This window comes from Falco biarmicus, chromosome 9 (assembly GCF_023638135.1).
Source record: "Falco biarmicus isolate bFalBia1 chromosome 9, bFalBia1.pri, whole genome shotgun sequence".
Lineage (NCBI taxonomy): Eukaryota > Metazoa > Chordata > Aves > Falconiformes > Falconidae > Falco > Falco biarmicus.
The window spans coordinates 37163695-37184984 of record NC_079296.1 but is presented as its reverse complement, the minus strand read 5'-3'; the positions used below and the strand labels follow the sequence as shown (position 1 = coordinate 37184984).

The 21290-nt window shown below is 52.1% G+C and overlaps 1 protein-coding gene across 4 annotated transcripts in view; it reads right to left on the bottom strand.

The window, feature by feature from the left end:
- Positions 1-21290, bottom strand: part of CDH23 (cadherin related 23) — a 213468-nt gene that overhangs the window by 57781 nt on the left and 134397 nt on the right. For 3 of the 4 annotated variants that reach the window (XM_056352859.1, XM_056352860.1, XM_056352861.1), the window contains 8 exons: positions 9003-9067; positions 8015-8252; positions 7244-7349; positions 6731-6858; positions 3370-3442; positions 3009-3125; positions 2322-2434; positions 128-235 (listed from right to left, as the gene is read on the bottom strand). In XM_056352859.1, the coding sequence (XP_056208834.1) occupies positions 128-235; positions 2322-2434; positions 3009-3125; positions 3370-3442; positions 6731-6858; positions 7244-7349; positions 8015-8252; positions 9003-9067 (948 nt within the window). Of the gene's footprint in view, positions 1-127; positions 236-2321; positions 2435-3008; positions 3126-3369; positions 3443-6730; positions 6859-7243; positions 7350-8014; positions 8253-9002; positions 9068-21290 lie in introns of those variants that run through there. The other variant, XR_008824095.1, reaches the window with a different exon arrangement.

Here is a 21290-nt window from a genome sequence, read left to right as displayed (position 1 = left end):
GAGGTGACACCAGTTAGGAGGTGACACCACTTTGGAGGTGACTCCCTGCTCCAGCCAAGCAGGTGACAACCTTGCCAGCTGAAAGGAAGAGGCTTTTAGTGCAACAGCCGCCTTCCCTCGCATGTACCGTGGTGACATCCGAGTTGGGGGGCGTCATTTCCACCAGGTTAATGAAGTATGGCTCATCCTTCCACGTGGGGTAGTTGTCATTGATGTCCAGCAGCGTGATGTTCACCTGTGAGAGAGCAAGCAAGCAACACTGCATCAGGTTCCTGGGGCAGCACAGCATGTCCCTGGGGGAACAGCAGCACCAGGTACCCAACACACATGCACTCTCTGAAGGGAAAACCCACAGAAAAACAACCTCCTGCATCTTCATAGCCAAGGCTTCTTGGCATATCTGATCTCGGTTTGGCTCACGTGTACTTATTACCTTGCAGCTAAAACAACTGCAGGGGCACAAGGTATGTTTTTGAGCAGCTGCTTCACTGGGGTGGGGAGGGGGATGCAAATTGGTCATGGTGATGGGGGAGAGGGTGCAGCAGGAGCATGGCAGGAAAAGAAGCAAAAAACTGAGTCACTGGTAAAAAGCAAGAAAACAAAAAGAAAAAATGAGAAATCGGGAGAGGGTACAGTAACAGGGGGTGGGAGGTGCAAAGACAAGAGTGCACGGGAGAGGAAGGTGCTCTGAAGTGTTACCTATCTTCATTTGCAGCTTGAGAAATGGCATCTAAGTGACAGCAGTGAGCCTGTGGGATGCATCCTGCTGTCTGTGAGTCTCACACCTCCCAGATCACCCGTGTCAATCCAGCCTGTAAGCCTATATAGATGCCTCAGGGAACAGCTGCACTTCAAGGAAAGGAGGGGCAGAGGGACAGGAGGAAGTCCCTGGCACCTGCCACCCCCACGCAGGGGTCTCAGTCGAGCTTCTCCTGGGATCTTTTCTGCTCCCAGGTACTGGGTCCTGCCTCGGCACCAGGCTGAGCTGCTGGTGCCATCCCGTGGTAGAAGTGGCAAAACTGGATAGCACAGTCTGCAGGGATGTGCCCTGGGCACAAGCTAAGGCACCACCGTGGTTCCTGGGGAAGGCTGGTGACCCATCTCTACTCTGAGCACCCTAGGTGCTTGTCCATCATCTGAGGATCTTGCAAAGCCCCTAAACGGACCCCTGTTCCCGGATAAAAAATGATTACAGGGAACAGCTTTGAGTCCTGGGTGTATATCCTCGCTAATGACAACAGACAAACTTAATTGGCCACCCACTTCTCACAGAGTTTTAATATTCTTTAACTATTTAGGAATCATGATGCTTTTATATTTTTTTCAAAACGCAATCTGTGTGGCAAAAGCCTTATTTTGCCTTTCAATAAAGCTTTTAGGAGAACATTATCTCATCTGGAGCCCCAACAGGGGAACCCAGCATCCAACGGGCCATTCTGTTGCCCGGCCAAGGCCATCATGTGCTTCTGGAAGGGTCCATAGGGGGCTTCTAGTCTGCTACCCAGATTGCACACCTCCTTATGGCCCTCGGCAGTAGTGACAACTATTTTAGGGATCTCCTCAGCAAAACCACATTATTTCCCTGCATCGTGCTCTATTGCGTGGGACGTCTCTCCTCAGCCTAACCAAGCACGCCAGGAGTAAGAGCACCCAACTATTAAGAAATGTTCACAGCAACGTGGTGCGGTGCCATGAGCAGAGAGATGGATCCTTGGCTTTTGACCTCCCGATATTTCCAAAGACTTCTTACAAACTCTTTGCAAACAATGGCTCTCCTTGATGTCTGCAAAGGGCAAGGCAAAGCAGTAGGCTTCAGTCTGCAGTACAATGGCCTGCACTTCACCAGAGCCTTTTGAGGAGCCCAGGCATGACAAACTGCTTGGAAACCCTTGATCTAGCCAGTATGTGAACAGCAGTCATCAGGAACAACTAAGTGTGCCTGCAGGCTCTCCTGCTAAGCATTTCTCAAGAGGCATGAACAAAGGGAGCCATGCCACAGGTGGAACAGGTACCCATTACCACCTTTGCATGGAGAGCTGGACACATAAAGCTCTGGAAGGTCAAGTGGCTCCTGGGTGAATGGCTTGCCAGGAAAGGGAGCCTGATTTCAAAGTCTACACAGCTCAGACAGTCATTCTCTGCAAGGGCTGCGGTCAGCGGCGGGGCACCACTGTATGCTCTTTACCCATTCACACAGCTAAAAAGAAACACTGCTAGCATGGGGAACTGAGGCACCAGTGCCTGGCCAGCCCCTCCCAACACCAGCCCCAGGCAGGCACCAGTGGCTTGAAGACATGGGAATTGCTCCTTCACAGACTCACCATAGCAATGCCTGTCTTCTGATGGTGGCCCACGCCTCCATCCACCGCCCGGACAATGAGGATATATTCGGATTTCGCCTCCCGGTCCAGTAAAGATGTCGTCGTGATTTCTCCTGCAGCCACAAGAGATGAGAGGCATTAGAGATGTTGTATGGTGAACAGGGGCACCGGTGGAAAAAAGGGACACTCAAAACAAGGGAGAGAATCCTTCACAAAGGGGCCCTTTCTTCTGATTCGGTTTCAAATCCATGGACCCTGAAAGGGTCAGCTTGTCAGAAAGCTCCTGTGCGTGCTGTGTCTTCCCATGGGAGCTACGTAACAACTGCCTGTGATCCCTCATGCTTGTTTCTGCCCGTAATGAACTGAAAATGATGCCAGCAAGGGAAGGTGGGAAGCAGCAACTTAGCTAAGGTACGCCCTTGTGGCCAAAGCCTTTTCTTAGGTGTCATGCCCACCAGGAGCCGAGCTTCCACCGATGCCTCTGCCAAAGCTCTCATGGTGACCGAGCAAGTGGTGGTGTCTGAAATCTGGTGAATCCCTTAAACTGTGCACCTCCTAAGCAGGCTGCTTGGGAAGGGTAGAGGAAGGAATGAGGGTGAAAAAGAAACAATGATGGGGAAGAAAACCAGGGGAAATTTAGGAGAGGGAATTGAAAGGAAAAGAGGGAGAGCATGTACAGAGGCTCACCTGAGCGTGCATTGATCCGAAAATGCGAGGAGCCCTCCAGGGAGTAAATGATCGACTCCTGCCCGTACTCCCTGGACCGGTCCATGTCCGTGGCATTGAGAAACAGCACTGTGGCTCCTTTGGGGAGGCAGAAATGAGGGATGGGATGGCTATGAGCAGCCCAGAGCCGCTCTCCGCAGCTGCCCTATCCTCCCACACCACCCCTGCAGGTCACCTGTCCAGGGGGTCCACTTGCCTGCATGCACAGTGGGGCCAAACTCCAGACCTCATGGCTGTGAAACTGCCAGGTCTCTGCCTTTTACCTCCCCAACAAACCATCACCCACTCTAGCCTGGAGAAGGAGCAGGGGCATGCTCCATACCTGCCATAATGTCCTCCATCACAGTTATAACGTAGGAGGGCTTGCTGAATGTGGGGGGGTTGTCATTTTCATCCTGAAGCAAAAAGAAGGTCAAGAGGCTGGTTGGGAAAAAGGCGAAAAGGTCAAGTAGCTTCAGAAGTCTGGTATGGGGATGCCCCCGGCTGAGTGCATCTCAAGACGTGACCAGCTCAAGACATCAGCGTGGGGAAGATAGGCTTGGGGGTAAGGTACCGGAGGTCTGAGCACACGGTTTCATTGTAAAAGCAGCTGCGGTCAAGTTAATTGTCAATGACTTTGCTGAGCCATACAGTGGGCACAATACCGACCAACTCATTATCCAGCACCCTGGGCCTGAGGAACCACTGCCGTTTGCAGCCAAGCATCCTCTGAGCGGCTCCTGCCTCTACCACAAGCCCTGGGAAGACTCAGACAACGCATGAAGCACAGCAGAATTGTGTACAGACTCACTCCTCCCTCTCAGAACAGCACACTAATGACTTAGTGCTCTAGGTCACCCTGGCCATGAGGCCACCAGGCAAACTGGACCGGCCAGGGAAGCTGCTGAGCTTTGGCTGCCTTTGTTTAAGAGGAGGAATGCTATGCATGTCTGCAGAGAGACCAGCTACAGCATTTTCAGGGGGGAAGCTGGTTTGCATACCAATGCGCTCCCTCCAAGCCTGTCTCTGCCAGCAACTATGGCCGGCCTGGTGAAACCAAGCAGGAGCAATTGCTCGAAACATCCCTCAAAACAGATTTCGGACCAGTTTAAGCTCCCCCAGGGAGGCTTTAAATGCTGTTTAAATAATGTTAAGAATCTGCCTTAAATGAACCAAACCCAAACCACCTACGAAGGGAAGGATGGAGCTGCCAGGACATTAAAACACCGTTATGGACTTTGCTGTTTCCCTCGGGCTGCTGTGGAGACGTTTTCTACCTGGAGATCGCTGATGGACCTACAGTATCAGCTGCTCCTGCTGCCACTGAACTTGATATTTGAGGCAATTTCACATGCCAACGATGCCCATCGTACTGCAATTAAATTGCCATCCTCTGTGCTCGTTGCTGGAAGCAGGTGGTCTTTAATCAGCCTTTACATCACTCGGCTTTCATCGTGCCTCCTCTGAGGGTGATGAGGAAACTGCTGGCTGCCTGGGGTGCTGTCCTCACCATCCCGCCTCCTCCTCACAGAGCCAGGTTGGGGTCACCACCCCAAGGCAAACCCAGGCGCCCTGGGTAGGTTAAAGGCAAAGGAAATGGACAGCCTGAGCATGCATCCACATTCCATGTGCAGCCGGACCTGGGTGAGCTGCACAGCGGTCCAGGCTGGGTGGATGCAAGCCAGAGCAAACGCTGTGCCATTTTGTTAGTGATCCTGAGTTCATCAGGCCGTGCTCTGCACTGCCATGGCCCAGAAAGCCAGCTCCTGGGAGGGCAAGGGCTCGCTTCTGGCCAGCTCTCCATCTGGCCGGAGCTGGCGTGCACCTGCCTGCAGCGTGGCACATGGCTTTTCTACTTGAGAAGGACATTTCCCACTTGAGCAATGTGAACTCCAAAGGTTTCTGCTGCAAACCTTCCCGTGTGCCTCCTGTGGCACCCACAGCGATGCCAGACCCGACCCGGCATGCTTCCTCTGCTCCCACGGGAGAGGGCATCCGCTAACCAGCTAAAAACAGTTTCCCATATTCCCCTGAGCCTCAGCCTTCCTCCCTCACCCTCAGACAGCCACCATCTCATCTTCAAAGTTGCTGAGAATCGCAGATGCTCACGCTAAGCACACAGCCCCCTTCCCTCCAGATGTATGCATGCTGTAAGTCGCTGGCTCACCGCCCTGAACAGGGCGTCAGCGGCAGGGAGTGAGGCAGAAACTTATTAGCAGTGATATTTCCCCGGATCCTGGCGTGGCGCGTGCTATTAGTTCTGATTCGGCGGCTCCCTCTACAAAAGCGTATTGTCCCCTAATGGGAAATCTACAAGGCAAGTTTGACTTCTTTATTAAAAACCAACAACCAAAGGATGAAAAAAAATTACCTCCCTCTGCACTCGCTCTCATTCTACCTTTTCACGGCTCTTGTTCCTCAAGTGCCATTGTGAAACACTTCCTCCTCATTTTCTTTCTATTTTCTGCTTTTTTTGTCTTTTCTTTTTCCAATTAAGAGAAAATCCCTTTGGTTCAGAGTAGGAAAAGTGACAGCTACCCAGAACCTCAACCTGGAGGAGATGACCCATCAAAGTGTGGTCTTTAGAAAGAGGCGTTTATGCTATCTAAAGCACAGCACGGGAAGGATGTATTTAACGACCACTAACCCCTTCGGCACAGCCTTATTCCCTCTCTCCCAAGCACAGTGAGGGAGCTGAGGAAAGGCAGGCTCATGGGACTTTGTTCCCAACCTACAGCACCGAGGACTTTGTCTTCTTCATCTTCCCAGACTGACGCTGCCACCAGCCTGGCTTAGATCCCATCACCGCAAGACTGACGGGTTATCAAGCAAACTGTCTCCATCGCTGATACGTCCCTCCAGGTGTCTTCAAACCACAACGTGCCTCAAAATGACAATCCAATCTAATCTTCCTGAGGAACACTGTGATGCTTTCCCTCTCCCGGCAGCAACCCCTCCTCGCGGGGGTTTGCACCTATGGCAGCACGTGAGATGCATGGCAAAGCCTGCAGCCTGGCCGGGATAGCCAGCATTGGGCAGATACACAATCAACTGCTCGTGATTGATTCAGGGACTGATAATTTCCAACTCTACAAGTGCTAACGTGCAGCCAAAGCTCTCCCCTCCGCATCAGAGGTGCAGTGAGCACCTCTGGCTACGGGGGTGGAGGGGAAGAGCATCCCAGTCAGGAGTTCCCTGCTGGGTGAGAAAGGTTTACTGGGTGCTCAAGGAACCTCCCCAGTCAAAAACAAGGGCAGAGGGTTGATCCCCACCCCGTCCCAAGCTCTGCTCCTTGCCTTGCAGTTAGCTGTGGCTCCTACCATATTACTTCCAGGGCCACATTACTTCCAGTGGCTTCCCTGCACATTTTGCACGGCCGAGGAGAGGGAGGAGGTGCATGAGGTCAGGACGGCCCGTCTGCACTTTTCCATGGTGACACCCCCTCAGAGACACTCTCACTCACCCTCTGTCACTCAGACACTACCAATGTCAGGGACAGCATTTCTTTAACCAATACGTGTATGACACACATGTACGTGAGACATATATGATGCATATATACATATATGAGACACACATAATTGCAATCCACACATACACATCCACAGGGCGAGACAGGCTTGCTGGGTTATTGATGTATTAACGACACTGCGACGGAGCAATTGCAGGGAAACCACAACAGAATCATCAGCCGCTATACTTACAAACACCTCGATGGTGACGGGGACGGTGCTGTTGAGCGGTGGGTTGCCAGCATCCTTGGCCATCACAGTCAGGTAAATAACTCCGTTGGCCACCTGTTCATAGTCGAGGGGATGGTTCACACTGATCACTGAAAGTATGCAAAATGGGGCAGTCAAGGGGGGCATTCACACACTGAACAGGGTGGTGGGCAGGCTTGGGGGGTCGCCCATCCACATCACCTCCCCAGGGCCAACAGTAGCTGCTTGAGTTGGCAATGCACCAAAGCCACGAGTGCTGGGCGTTACTGAGCTCCTTGCACTTGCATGACCTGGAGTGGCATAACCCATGGAAACATGGCTCCGCAGCGGATCGGCTGCAAAGCACCATGTTGCAGGCCAGGTCGGAACAAGCAGAGAAGCTGCTGGAGCAGCTTCCTAAAGCCTACTGACAGGACTGCTTGCAGGGGTGTGAGTGCAGCCCAAGCTGCTGCTGCTGCTCGTCAAGGGCAGCGTGGTCCTGGGACCAGCACTTACCTCCGTACCCTTCTGACACTGTGATGTCAAAGTAGTCACGGAAGGCAGATGCATGCACGATGCTGTACGTGATCTGGTTGTTCGGAGGGGAGTCCTCATCAGATGCCTAGGATGTGAGCAGAGGGAGTAAATGAGCATGGGAGCTGTGCCTGTGGTGTGTAGCAGGAGAGAGCCGTGGGGCCAGGAGATGCAGGCTGGGCCTGAGGAAAGTGGAAAAGCGATGGAGGAAGATGTGCTCGTCAGAGGCCCTGAGGGGTTTTGTAAACCAGCTCTCCTCCTATCCCGCCTCCCAGGAAGGACTCAGCCAGTCCTCCTCTCCCCCCTCCCTATGGCACTCATCTGGCTTGGCTCATGGAGGGAAAGTCATGCTTTTGCATTATGGCAGTTTGTTCTTGTGCTGAAGGAGAAAATAGCTTCCCATACGTTCCTTCCCTCCACAGCAGAGGCTTACAGCTCCACCAACAACAGAGAACCTTCCCCTCCGTGCCTGCTGACTTTATTGGGCACAGTGAGATGATGTGGAGGCAGTGCCTGTGCCCTGGGAGAAGCCCAGGTCCTGGGGATGCTGTACAGGCATGGGACTTACAGGAGAGGAGGAGAAGGGAGGCAGCTGATGGCTGCAGCACTGCACGCAGTTGCACTTTGCAGTAAAGCACCAGGCAGTTTTTAGGAGGGATGCAGGAGGGATGGCCGCAGGGGTGGATGGGGACCTATCCCACTCTCACGTCCCCGCTGCACATCCCAAGCGGAGGAGCTGCTCCTGTCCCTCACCCGGAGCCGGACCACCTGGGCGACGGAGGGCTCGTTCTCCCGCAGGGCCCCCAGGTATGCCTCCTTCTGGAAGGTGGGGACGTTGTCATTGACGTCGAGGACATTGATCCTGACGCGCCCTGTCGTCTCCTCCCCGCCACCGTCCCGGGCGATGACAGTCAGGGTGTAGCGCTGTGTGGTCTCAAAGTCCAGCCGAGCCGTCAGGAGGATTACACCTGTGTCCTTATCCATCGAGAAACTGAGGGGACAGGAAAGGAAGGGGAAAGTCCTGGTGACCACATCCTAGAGATGGAGCGATGGGGTGCCAGCAGCCTGACAGGCAGCACTGTAGTGGGTGAAGTTCATGACTTTCTTCTGAGGGATATTAGGACCCAGAGCATATTCAAGAGCTTAGCGCAGGTGAGGGGGTAAAAATCCTCAGTGTGGCTCTACAGCAGGGGTCCTCAAACTCTTTAACCAGGGGGCCGGCACGCGGATGAAGCGGCAGGCAGCCATCTGCGGCTGCTTGGTTTCCCCCCCAACCCCCGGCGGGGGGGTCTGTAAATACCGGGGGACGGACTGAGGACCCTGGGGGCCGTATCCAGCCTGCGGGCCGTAGTTTGAGGACCCCTGATCTACAGGCAGAGAAAGTGGATTCAGGGGCCCCCAGATCCTTCTGCTAGGCAGCCCACACGCCTCCCCCAGCTGCTCACCATGAGTGGGTTGCACGCGATGCTCCAGGGCCAACAACTTGCTGGAAAATGCGTTTATTGGTCCCAAGCAATGCTGGTGCCTGTAGGTCCTGATTTAGCAAAGTAATTAAATGTGCCGAGCACCAGGCATATGCTCAAGTTAACTCAACCCTTTGGGAGACAGCATAGTGGGGTTTCCAGAGTTTCTCTCACAGGTAGGACATAACAAATACTCTTAATTGCCACGCGACTTCTTAGCAAGGTTAGAAGAGTTTTTTGAAGAATCAAAGTCATGCCAGTGGTTCAGTCACACTCACCGGTCAGGGTCATCGCTGAAAAAATAACTGACTTTCCCGTATGTGCCCACATCATTGTCAGTTGCCTGAAAAAATAAGTTAATTATAAATGAAGGTATTTATGGGAATGTCGCATTATACACACCAGTGAATCCACTACATCCTCTTTACCTGCTTCTACCCAGTGCAGACCTTGTGTGCTGCTGTTTATCACCTGAGAGATGCAGGGCTGGGGCTGTCTGCGCTCCCCTGGGTTATCCTGCACGTCCCTGACTTGCAGCCTGCTCTAGATAACAGCCTTCCATCGACATCTCTCAGTATCAATCCCAAAACCTTTGGCAGAGGAAAATTTTATGCTTACTTACTTTCCCTGACATACTAAGCTAACCTGGGAAGTGCATGTGAAATAAAGATTTCCAGGGACAATTCTTGCAGGCTGCCCATTCCTGGACCCATGAAGCCAAAAGAGTCAGCACACCACATCCACAGCTCTTACCATTCCACGTGCATTCAGGGCTGGCAGCATGCCGGGGTCTGCGGGGAGAGAAATAACAGCCTATCCTGCTTCAAAATTCCCCCCCACCTCCAAATTAAAATACAGACCAGGAAAAGCAAGGAGAGAGATTTAGACCTTGCTTTCCACGAGCAGCTCCTGCTGGACAACCCTTCTAGGGGTTCAGCCTGCTGCAACCCCACTGATGGACCGATGCCTCTCGGGATGCTGCGGCGTGGGCGTGCAGCACCGGCTCTCAGCCGAGCCGCTGCCGGTGGCAGGACTGGATGCACATACCCTGCCGCCAGCTGCTGAAGCTGGAGCAGGCTGGTCACGGCTAGGCAACCAGCACCTTCTGGGGATGGTGTGTGAAACTTGGTGTGTCAGCTCTGGATGAGCAAGGCAAGATTTATGTATGTTTTAAAGTCTTTTCTCTAATGAATATATAAAATATGCATGAGCGGCGGCAGGAAAAAAGGAGTAGAAAATTTCATTTTTAGGTGAGAAAAGTGGAATACAAGCCCCAAAATATACTTTTTCTCCCCCAGTATATTTTCTAAATTGAGTCCTGTCTGGATTACTTAGACACCAACAGGTCTGTGAAAAAAGCAGGGTCAGAGACACATTTTATGTCCAAATACCAGTGAAAGGCTGTATTTTAGGACTGGCATGGAACACAACCCGTTCCTGAAACCTTCCTGATTTACCGATGGCCTTGATTACCCTTGACAGCAGAGTAGGAGCTTGAGTACATCAAACTGCTTTACCCCGTGTGCTGCTTACCTGCCACACCATGGGGTGGCAGAGAGGAAAAAGGCACTAAAACTAGCCAGGATTAATTCATTTTTTTTCTCCCCAAATGCTCCCCCAGCCTGAGTGGTAAATTCCTGCTGCTTTACACCAGCTGAAGGGTGTGCTGGTGGAGCCAACCTTTCAGATCCACTGATTTTGCTGGTTTTCCTCTCCACTGCTAAAGTGCAATTAACTTTTTGCATGCATAGCAGCTGCATTCAGTAAAATGGAACAAACCTGCCAAAACCTGCCCCAAGAGATGCACCTGCTCCTGGAGGGCAAGCCCCCTCTGGGGTACATCACCCTCCACAGAGAACACCTATGAAGGTGCTCCGTCCCAGACAGAGCCTAGGTGCTTTCCTGAATGGAAGGGGGGTTAATCTACTATCTGCCCACCCCAGCCTTCCTCAGCCAATTAATACTAGTATTAATCCCCCTTCCTAACACTTGCCACCAGCCCAGGTGGGCGTGAATCGTGGTGGCAAACTCCCAAAGCATGACTGGGGTTGGCCAACAAGGGCCCTGGGTCTCCCCTCTCAAAAATCCTTGAGTGCTTTGAGCATCCTCAGCATTGCCTGATACGAGCCAGCCCTTGACCTCCCAGCCAGGATTTCTCCCAGTGTTACTTCTGTGCCCATTAATCCCTAAGTGGTTGGTGCGAGAGCAGAGCCCAGAAAGGCATTTTCCAAGCACCTGGATCAGCTGGTGATAAGATAATGATTTACAGGGGGCCATGACAGTGCGACAAAGCACAGGCAAAACTAATTCCCTTCATTTGGCCCCATACAATTGCACTTGTAAGTGTTTATTGTGGTGACAGACAACACTGGGAAAGTGTAATTTTCTTCTGCCAGGGAAAAAAATATAGGGAAGAGGAAGGTTAAAAGAAGGTTAGCACAGAGCTGCTCAGCATGGGAGGCAGCGGGACCCTGGGGAGACGAGCCAGGAGGGTGGGCTCGACTCTGAGCTGCAGCAATGCTGGACCAGCCAAAAGCACCAGCAAGGCAAAGCAACCCACTCACGAGGAGCCAGGAGGCCAGGCAGCCTAACTGTGCCCTGTACACCACCTCACCAGTCGGGCTAATTAATTACCCCGATTTACACCAGGAGAGGTGGGAGGTGATGCTTGCTTGATGGCTTTTCTGGCAACTGAACATCATGGACATAATGCAGGGCAATGGAGCAGGTTACTTAAGCGTGACAGGGAATATGCAAAAAGCAAAACTATGCACGCTCAGCATATTTAATTTTGGATCTATGCTTGTTTCCGCATTACCAAACTTCTTCCCTCTAAGGGTAAAAAAGATGCTCAGATGCTTGAACCCCTGGGGAGACAACACACACCCACTTTGCAAAGCAATCCCAAGGGCTCCCAGGGAGCACAGGAGACCCGCATGCAGAATATTCCAAATCCCACCAAGCCGGTGGCTTTGCGGGGCCTTTCGCAATCCCTGAGTACCAGCTGTTTTCCTGCAGCTTGCCCCCCTTGCCGACTGGTCCCCCCCGGGCACGCATGCATCCATCCCCACAGCCCGGGGATGAAAGGCATCTGGCTGGAAGTTTCCCAGGGTTCCACCTGGAGAAGCAATCAAATGGCTTTTACGGCTGCTCCTCTCCTGCCCAGAATATTAAAGTAGGATTTGCCCATTGGAGCCTGCAAAAGGGCAGGATGAAAACACAGGTCCACATCTGTACTCTTATGAGCTGTCACCAGCACAGACCATTTCTAAAGAAACTACATTTGCGCAGCTAAACTCTGGGAGAGCGGCAAGAAAAGAAAGCCTGGATAACACAAAGGATTAATTTACTGAGCTGCAGCACAGTGTGCGTACCCAGCACGTGAATCACAGGCACACAAAAATACCCACAGCCCAGATCTCCATCGATCTCCCTCCCCCACACACAAATATTTTGGATGTTTCCCTTTCGTTCCCACCAAGGGCCATCATGTCCATCCTTCCCCACCAGCTCACAGGCCAGCAGAGCCAGAGACAAAAGCAAGGAGCCAGCAAGTGGTTCTGCTCTCGTGGGCAAATCTGCAGGAAAGGGCATGTCGTCCAATTTGTTCGGGAAACAATAGCAATGTTTGACATGTCATCAGGATTGATGGAGCAGAAATTTACATGGGAGAATTCAGTTTTAAACAGCTCCACGGAGCTTTGCCGGTAATGGTTTCGACATTCATCATCCGCCAAGCCCCACTCAATGACTCCTTAAACTGCCCGAGATTAACTCTACTCACAGCAGCTTCAGGGAGCACGGCAGGAGGAGCGGGGAAGGGCTTAGAGAGCCAAGAAGAGCCTTTCAGGGCAGTGCGGATCCCCCGCGGAGCCCCTGGGAATGGCAGTCCTCCCCCCCAGAGCAGTCAGACAAGGATGAGCAGCTGGAGGTTGGTTGCAGGGGTGAGCAAAGCGTGATGGAAGGACAACTTGTTGCTGTCTGGATGAGACGGTCTGCCATGTCCTGCCTGCCTGAAGAGGGCCTCTGCCGGCACCAAGGGAGTCAAACCCCTCCACACGGGGCTGCCGGAGTGGGTCCCAGCTGGGTTTGTTCTCATTTGCCCTCTTTGTTTTTCTCTTCCTTACCTTGCATGTAGAAGCCAGGAAATAAAAATTGATGAGCAGCAAGTTGCTTTGGCCAGAATCTCTCTGCTTAAAAGAGTTGTAGCAAGAAAGCAATTACAGAACATCAAAAAGCTGTCAGGGTACCAGAGTGACTGGGCGTGAGTCTCATCCTGCCACTGCCTGCCTGCTCCCGTGGCCACACCAGGGGGGCAGCAAGGAGACCAAGGCTCCGCCACTCCGGTAAGATGCCTGGGGCTTGGGCCACAGGATAAAGCAAATGGGAGGGGAATTCCCATCTGATTCCTACTTTTTTCCAGTTTTCTAGGAAAATGATGCAGATAAGGTTGCTCCTTGAGGCAGATTGGGCAGCCATGGGCTGCTCAGACCCATGGTACAAGCAGCACAGGGTGGGGAGCCATACCCTGTCATCACGCTGGTTTTTGGAGCCACCTAAACCTGCATGTGTTAAACAGCAAACAACCCTTCTTAAATGCCACTTATTGCAATCTTCAGGTCCCAAGGGAGTAACAGCTAACCTCTGGTATCTACCGAGACTGGGATTTGATCTGGGGGAGAGAAACATGAAGGGCCAAGAGCTTCCATGAGAAGCAGCTGCCAGGCTGCAAAACCAGATCGAGAAAACCAACGGAAAACCTACTTGAAGTCATTACGTGGAAAACAGCTCTGACTGGCATCACCCGCCCTGATCATGCTCTTTCCCAGGCATTTAAAGAGCAGCTGCCTGGTGGGAGGTGGCAATCAGGCAAGAGTGGAGCCGGTGGCAGGCCAGCGTCATCGTGCCAGAGCCCAGTGGCATGATTAGCCTGGAAGGAGGGAGATAGGAGTAGGAGGGAGACAGGAGTGGGGAACCAGAGCAATGCTGGGGTACCACTTCTGCCACATCCCTAGCGGCTCCAGACCATGGTCCAGCTGGGAGCTCAGTCACCACTAGTGACCCCAGAGGGCTGCACTGAACCTGCCTTGAGGGGGGGAAAAATAGCCAATCAACCCCCCTGGGAACTGCAGAGCTTTTCCCCACCTCTTCTGCCAGCCACCGGGGAAAACAACAGCCTCCTTGATTGTGTTTTATAACAGCGTTCCCTGCAACATCAGCTCCTTGCAAAGCGAGGTTAACACTTGCCTGGGCAGCCTTGATTTAGCAGAGAGTAATTTACTGTAGCCGGGCTGTTGCAATATCTGGAGACCAGGGTTTCAAACGCGAGCTGACAGAAGATGGCCCTTGAGTGAGAGCAGCAGGCACATCAAGCATGGGTTTTCACTGTGCAAGATGACACCAAGACCATTTAGACACCCACCTCGGTGGGTTTTACTGGAGCTCTGCGCTGGAGCTGGGTGCAAGCACTCCACTAATGAACCGTATTGATTTCATATTCTCCTGTTGTCCACCTAAATGGCAAGTGGCACATCTGATAGATTAAATAACCACACAATTGCCTGGCCTGACATCTCACTTTGCTGTTGGGCCTCTAATGAATTTTACAGCCCAGCAAAACGGAAGAAATTAAGGTCAAAGTCTGGTGGAAGAAATATAAATCCCCAATGATCTCTGAAGTATTCACAAGAGCTTCTGGAAGCCAGTCGTGCCTCCCACCATCTGCAATTCCATTTAATCCAGGTGCCGAGCATCATCTGGGGCACAGCAGGGAGAGGGGGAAAAAAAGCAAAGGAGGGGGGAAGAGCCGAACTGGTTGTTGCCTGGAGATGGACATGGACATGTTGAATCCCAAACTGGAGAAACGGAATGGCAAAGCCCAACCTTTGTCCAGCAGGAGTGAAGATAATTCACCCTGTAACTGGATGCAGCCCATGGTTGCTTCAAGTGTGACTCAAACCCAGCCAGAGAGCAGGCTTTTCAGTTTGTCAGCAAGGGGTAGCAAGCCCAAAACACATCCCTGCCAGGCACAGGCATTCCCAGAGAGAGCAACAGGGATGCTCCTTGTTCAGCCCAAGAAATACCATAGTCTGGAAGCCGTAGGCTGAGCTCTTGGAAGACAACATTCTTGCTCCCCAGGAGCTGGAAACTACACCCAGGTCTCAGTCAGACACCAAGCAGGCACTTCTCAGGGGTGTTTTAGGGGACAGAGAGCCTTAGCTTTACTCCTGTGACTGGAAATAGCAAAGGAGAAGATCAAGCAAAGCTTATGGCCCAAGGCAGAAGCAGCCTCTGGGTGGTGCGATGGATCTCAGGAGGCTGATTTACACATCTCATGGCTCCCAAACGACTGGTTTGGGTAAATTATCCTCCCCTTAACACCCCAGCAGCAGCTCATCAGCAGCACAAGGAACTGCACAAGGTCATCTGTCCACAGGGTGACATTGCCTCTGTCACAGCATTGCTTCGGCTAACAGCACCCGCTGGGTGCCAGTTCGCAAGGGAGCTCTTTGCTCGAGGAAACAGAGCCCTAGCTGGTTTGGGAGAGACATGGGTGCTAGTGGCAGGGCCGGAGTCAGCTTAGAAAACAAAATCCCAGGAGAAAAGCTCTGTGGGAGCTTTGCAGGTGGGAAAGCACAACAGTTGCCCTTGCTCAGAGGTGCACAGTTTGAGAGAGGACATACCGAGGTGAAGGTGCTGATTGCCCTGAAGGGACTGCTGATAAGGACATGTGAAACTGGGATGTTCACATGGCAGCAAGCATCACCTTGGGAAAATATTCTCCCTTCGTCTCCCAGCCACCTTTCAAATCACCAGCCAAAGCCCACAGCAAGGGAAAACCACTCAACCCTGTCTCCTACTGGGAACACTGAGTAGGGTGGGGGAAATCCTGCTGCCTGGCTTGTGTTCTGCTGGATGGAATTTAGACAGCAGCAAGTCTGGATTTGCTCCATGTTTTTCTTTCTCAGCCCACAGTCTGGACTTGCTTTTCTGGGGGGTTGGGGGGCTGTGATTTTGTTTTGTTTCTCCTACCTCTACGCTTTAGCTGTGCATTTATCCTGACAGCTCCATCAGGACAGGGAGCGGCTGCAAAAGCTGCAGTGAGTGTCTCTCCTCAGCGCTCAGGTTGTCATGACTCCTATTCCACCCTATTTCGGTTTTACGGATTGATATTTAGATTAAAGAGATAAACACAGCCAAAGAGCACTGGGCCCTGACAGAAAGATGAGGACTTCAGATCTGTCAATCACACTGCTACCTGGTAACCCCCTCCTCCCCTTCTCTTTATTTACAGAGCTGGGTTGATAAGAATATTTAACGGGAACAAGGAGCGCAAGCATATTTTTATGTTTTTAATAAAACAAGAAGCGAGCAGGAAGACGACAAGCCATTCATGTTTAACTTTCCAGGCAATTTGGAATCATCCACTTTGATTATTTAACTATTTACTGTTTCATGTATTTGCAGTTTTCCTCTCCTCTTGCAGATAAAGGATTCAATTTTCTTTTAAGCAGTGGGGAAATTGGAAGAGATTTTGTTCTGTTTAAGCACAGCTGGAGTCGAAGCACTTTGGGGGGTGGGGGGGGGTCTGAGAATAACAAGATCAATTAAGATGCTAAAGGAGATGGGGGGGGGGGGGGATTGAGAACAACAAGATCAATTAAGATGCTAACAGGGAGGGTTAGCTGTGTGGGCCAGGGAGGGGAGAAGGACTGGAAGGAGGGACAAAGCCCAGGCTTGGAGGACATCCGAAATGTTTTCCTATTTCCATCAGTGACCTGTGAACTCGCCCCTGCTTTCCTAAACGTCCTCTTCCCATGCCTGAGCCCATCCTCTGCAACATCCAGCTGGATGTTTGGCTGGCAGTTCCCCATTACCACCTCCCTTGCATTCACCCTCCCCATCAAGGGCTCTCTGATACATTTTCTGTTCACTTCAGGCAGAAAGAAAGGATGGAGGCTGACCTGGAAATCCTGGTGTTTGACCATCCTTTACTCCCCAAACCCATGAGGGAAGGCAGGGGAGGTGCAAGCTACTTCTAACACAGGTGCAGGGGGTGACTCCCTGTAGAGCAGAACACACACACACACACACCCCGAGAAAAATTTAGAGGGTCAGTCAACTGCAAAAGGTTGAGAAGCCCTGCGCTACCCTCACAGCAGCAGCAGGGAATGTTGTCCTGCTGACCACCAATGCCCCATGAGATGATGGACTGCACCACTCTCTGGTCCTAATGCTGGGAGAGCACCCCAGGCACCACGGATGGGGCACGGGATAGTTTATCTCTGACTCCCCACAGAAGCTGAAAGTATGCTCATCGCTGGAAGCCTTTTAATCTATCAATTGATTCGTAAGGCATTTCCCCACCTCACTCCCTGCTCTGACAGGCTATGTTCCTTACTCCATGCAACCCTCCCAAAATCGGGAGCAATATAGGCTTTTCCCTCAGGGCTGGTCCACACAGTCACCAGCACCAGCAGCTCAGAGCTACAGCTAGCCTCTCCACTCAACCTCTGCAACCACCGCTGTTTAACTCAGACTGTTTCTGTGTCCTGTATTCACTTTTTCTCCAAGAAAAAGAAAGGGAATTAAAAGCTTTGGACATCATCAAGAAACAAGACAGTAGGAACTACATGGACGTTAGGGGAAAGTGGGTGTCTTTGGCCAGGGATGGAGGGATGCAGGCTGGGGTGAGACCTGAAGGCTGCACAGGCAACTGGAGGAACCTCCCCAGGTTTGCAAAGCCTCATCCCACATGCACGTGGAGTAGGACAAACCCAGAGGGATGCAACCCTCCCAGGCACCCCAAAGCTGCCCTGGGACTGCTACAAAGCTCCAGGCCAGGATGCAGGAGCCCAAGGACCATGGCATCCCTGTTCCCCGCCCCCCCCCCCCAAAACTCATGCCATTGGCAGGGTGATGGCTGATTGAGAAAGCGATTTGCATTTTAAATAGGTGCTTATTGATGTCTGCAACTCTCCTTCCCAGGGTGAGAAAACTACATTATTACTTTCTTGTTGACTGGCATTTACAGCTGGCTGGAAAGAAGGGGAAAGAAAATCAGGCCAGGATCGATTTTCCCATCCCCGATGTGAGGCCAAAGAGAGATCGAAGAAGCAGAAGAAAACTGACAGCTGGGTGGTAAAGGAGAGAAACTTTGCCAACCAAATTAAAGGCTGCATTAATGAGGAGAGCAATAGAAGGTTAATTAGCGCATTTACTTCATTAGGCTCTTACTAACAAGGCTTCTCCCAAGGAAGTGCAGTGGCAGGGAGGGGGAAGATGAGAATCCAGGTGAATGGATGTGTCAGGGATGATGATCAGGGAGGGGACAACCCGTGGAGGGTAGCAAAAAGGGACTGTTCAGGAATGCGAACCAGACTCTCTCTCTATAAAACAATACATACATACACATATATAAGAATACACAGGCTAATGCATTTGCAAAAAAGACAGGGACCTTCTCTTCCCACCCCACTCTGTAAAACAATCTGAAACTCAGAAAAAAAACCCCAAAAAGGGAAGTGGTGTTTTTTTAAAGCACAAGACTGTTTTACAAATTCAGGTTATTGAGACCCTAGGGAACACGGTGCTTATTTCACCCACCTTGCTGCATACCACAAGCTACAGAAAAACATTCCCACACTGAAATCGATGCCTGATGGCACTGCAGTTTATAGTCTGAGGTGTGCGGACTGCTGGAGGTTCTCAGACTATTCCTGAGGGTCTGCAAAAGATAACTTGGGAAAGCACACCAGCAGGCTCGTCCAAAAATGCTGTGGAAGTTAGAGAGACATTTCAAAGCTCTGAAAAGTCTCAGCATCCCCTTCAGACTTTCTAAGGGTGGTTGTCACGGGGAGAAACCCAGCACCATCCCAGACCAGACGTACTTCTAGGTAAGTAGGACACCAAGGCAAGGCAAAGAGCATAACCTCGCAAGGATGTGGGAGGATAAGGTCCCAGGGAGAAGGCAGTCACTAACGCAGCAAGGATTTGGGGCAGATCGCTATGCAACCATCCCAGGGAGGTGTCGACACCGTTTTCAAAGCGTAGCTCATCTGATCCGCACCAGAGAGAGGTGCCTGAATGGGTGGCTGCCTTGTCTGACCTGGCCTGCATAAGAGCGAGCTGGTAGGAGAGCATCGGTAACCACAGGGCTTAAAGGCCCTGCTGGGAGCTGCTTGCGTGGGGGTTGAAGGTGGGCAGCTGGATAATGCACTCCCTGCAGACTGCTCTGTGCCTCCCCCGCCTCATCCCAGCCGTTTGCCGGGGAGCGTGGGCTGGGAGGGGGACCACACAGCAGCCTTCCCAGCTCGCTCCTGCTTGCCAGCCAGCTGATGGAGCCCGCAGCCACCGATCCCAGCCTGCGCAGCCACGCCAGACCAGGGCAAATAAAGCAGAAAAGAGGGATCACGGAGCTAGGATTACTTTCCACACTTCCCTGGAGAACCATTTTTCTCCAGACCCTTCAAGGCAAATCAAATGCACTGTGTGTTAAAAACAAGTTACTCTTGGTTTGTTTGGGCTTTAATGATTTTGGTTATCGGAGCTTTTCAGGAGGACTTCACTGTGCAGATCCATAGTGCACGAAGAGCTTAAGGAGACCTCCCGCCCCTTAATTCTTACCTTTTTCTGGGTCTTCTTAGGCCCCCTCACCATTCCTCCAGGTCTAGCAAATACATCAGCAACAGAAAGCAAAGCACGCACCTGTGCCATCATGCAGGTCCTGGTTTTTGGGAAGCTGGCACCACACTGAGCCCAGCTCACAGCAGCTGCTCTCAAAGCAGCAGCGTCTGAAGGCAGGTTTGGAGGGGCACTGGCTCTCCGCTCCACCCATCCCAGTACTCAGACCCTGCAGTCTTGCAAGGCAGCAGGACCCAGGCATGCCACAGACTCCGTGCAACAGGGGCCAATACCTGCTTGTACCTCCCCTGCTCTTCCCAGCCAAGCATCCTCCACCACACACAAGGGGCACGGCTGGTGCCAGAGCCCCAGCACCCCACTGAAAGGACAGGAGGGGATGCTGGACTGAATCTCACTCCTCTTCTCCTTGTTGTGGGGAGCTCACTGGAATCTGGGCTGGGTCATGGTGACCCCAGAAGCAAGGCCATGTTTTCATAGCTTCTTCCACCCAAAAAAGTTTCTCAGCTGAAAGCTCCATGTAGTGCCATTGACTCTCCACCTCCCCAGGTCACAGAAGAGCTCCTCGTGGGGGCCCCACCACAGCTAGTGGAATGCGAGCTCAGGGGACTGCTTTCAAAGCCTCCACATCTGGGAAAGGAAGCAGCAGACATGAGCAACCGGCATCAGTCCTCTTCACAGCCATGGGGCATAGAGGACATTGAGACTTTTCTTTCTGCTCTCATCTCAGCTGATGTGCTACACGGGGGCTTGTGAAACAGTGATACTACACCCTGCTGTCGGCAATGAGGCAGTTTAGAGCAGGATGGCGAGTAGCAGTAGCATGGGGACACATGCCTGAGGGCTTCTGCTGCCTCTGGACTCAAACAGAACTAATGGACTGGACCCACTTCATACTCTGTAGTCCCAGACCTCACCCCCTTCCCAGCGCTCTGTCCCAAAGCAGAGGGCATTCCTTCTGGGTCTCCCTGCTCCCATGCAATTGCTCTTCCCCTGTAGAGGGGATCTGCCCTGGGAATGTCACTGTGCCTGACCTCGCTTCCTGCAAGGCTTGTTTCAATACTGTTAGAGTAAGGCATGGATGTTCGGACTGTACCCTTTTATCCATCCCTCCATCATCTGCCTGTTGATTTGTCCTTCTCTGTAACAGATACAGTTTCCATCTGGTCTGAGATCTGCATCTGCGTCACTACTCCAGCAGCTCATCCTCTCCTGCAGCTACTGGCTTCCCAGCTGGGAGAGACAGGGCTGGAGATACCCTCCTCTCTCCTGCTCCTCTCACCCCAGGAGAAAACCAGTTGTTGGGACCTTCTGCCGGCACCCATTGAAAGCCACCAACTGCCCAGGCAGCACTTGGCCAGAGCTGTCAGGGACCCAGTTAATTTAGGGTGCAGTATACGTTCTTGTTGCCTCTTGTTCCTAGAAGGCATGAAGTTATACCAGCTGCCTGCTTGCTCAAGAAGTGTGAAATTCTTTCTCTGACCTTTTCTGTTATGTTATTAAAAGGCTTCATGGCCAGTTGTTTCAGGAAAAAAATAAAAAAAATTGCAATATCTGTTGGTAGCTGGGGCAGAACTTGCCCATATCTTCAGGCTGAGCGCTGGTCACCTCCCAGCTTCACCCCTGCCCTGCAGCAGGAGCGTGCTGCTGTGCAGGAGCTCTGAGCCTCTCCAGCCCAGCTACCCCTGTGCAGCAGGGCCTGTGGCAGGGGAAAAAAAGAAGTTTGCATGGGAAAAGGCCACTAACTGGGGCAGAGACCCAGACAGCCTGCTGAAGGCTGCAATGCATGCATAACTCCAAACTGCAATGATTTCTGTTATGGGGCAACCTGGAAGCTTTGACCAGAGTAAGGATCCCTTCACACTGATCTCTGCAAAAGCACATGCGCAAGCCACCTTTGGCCTAAGTGGCTTATCAGGTGGGTA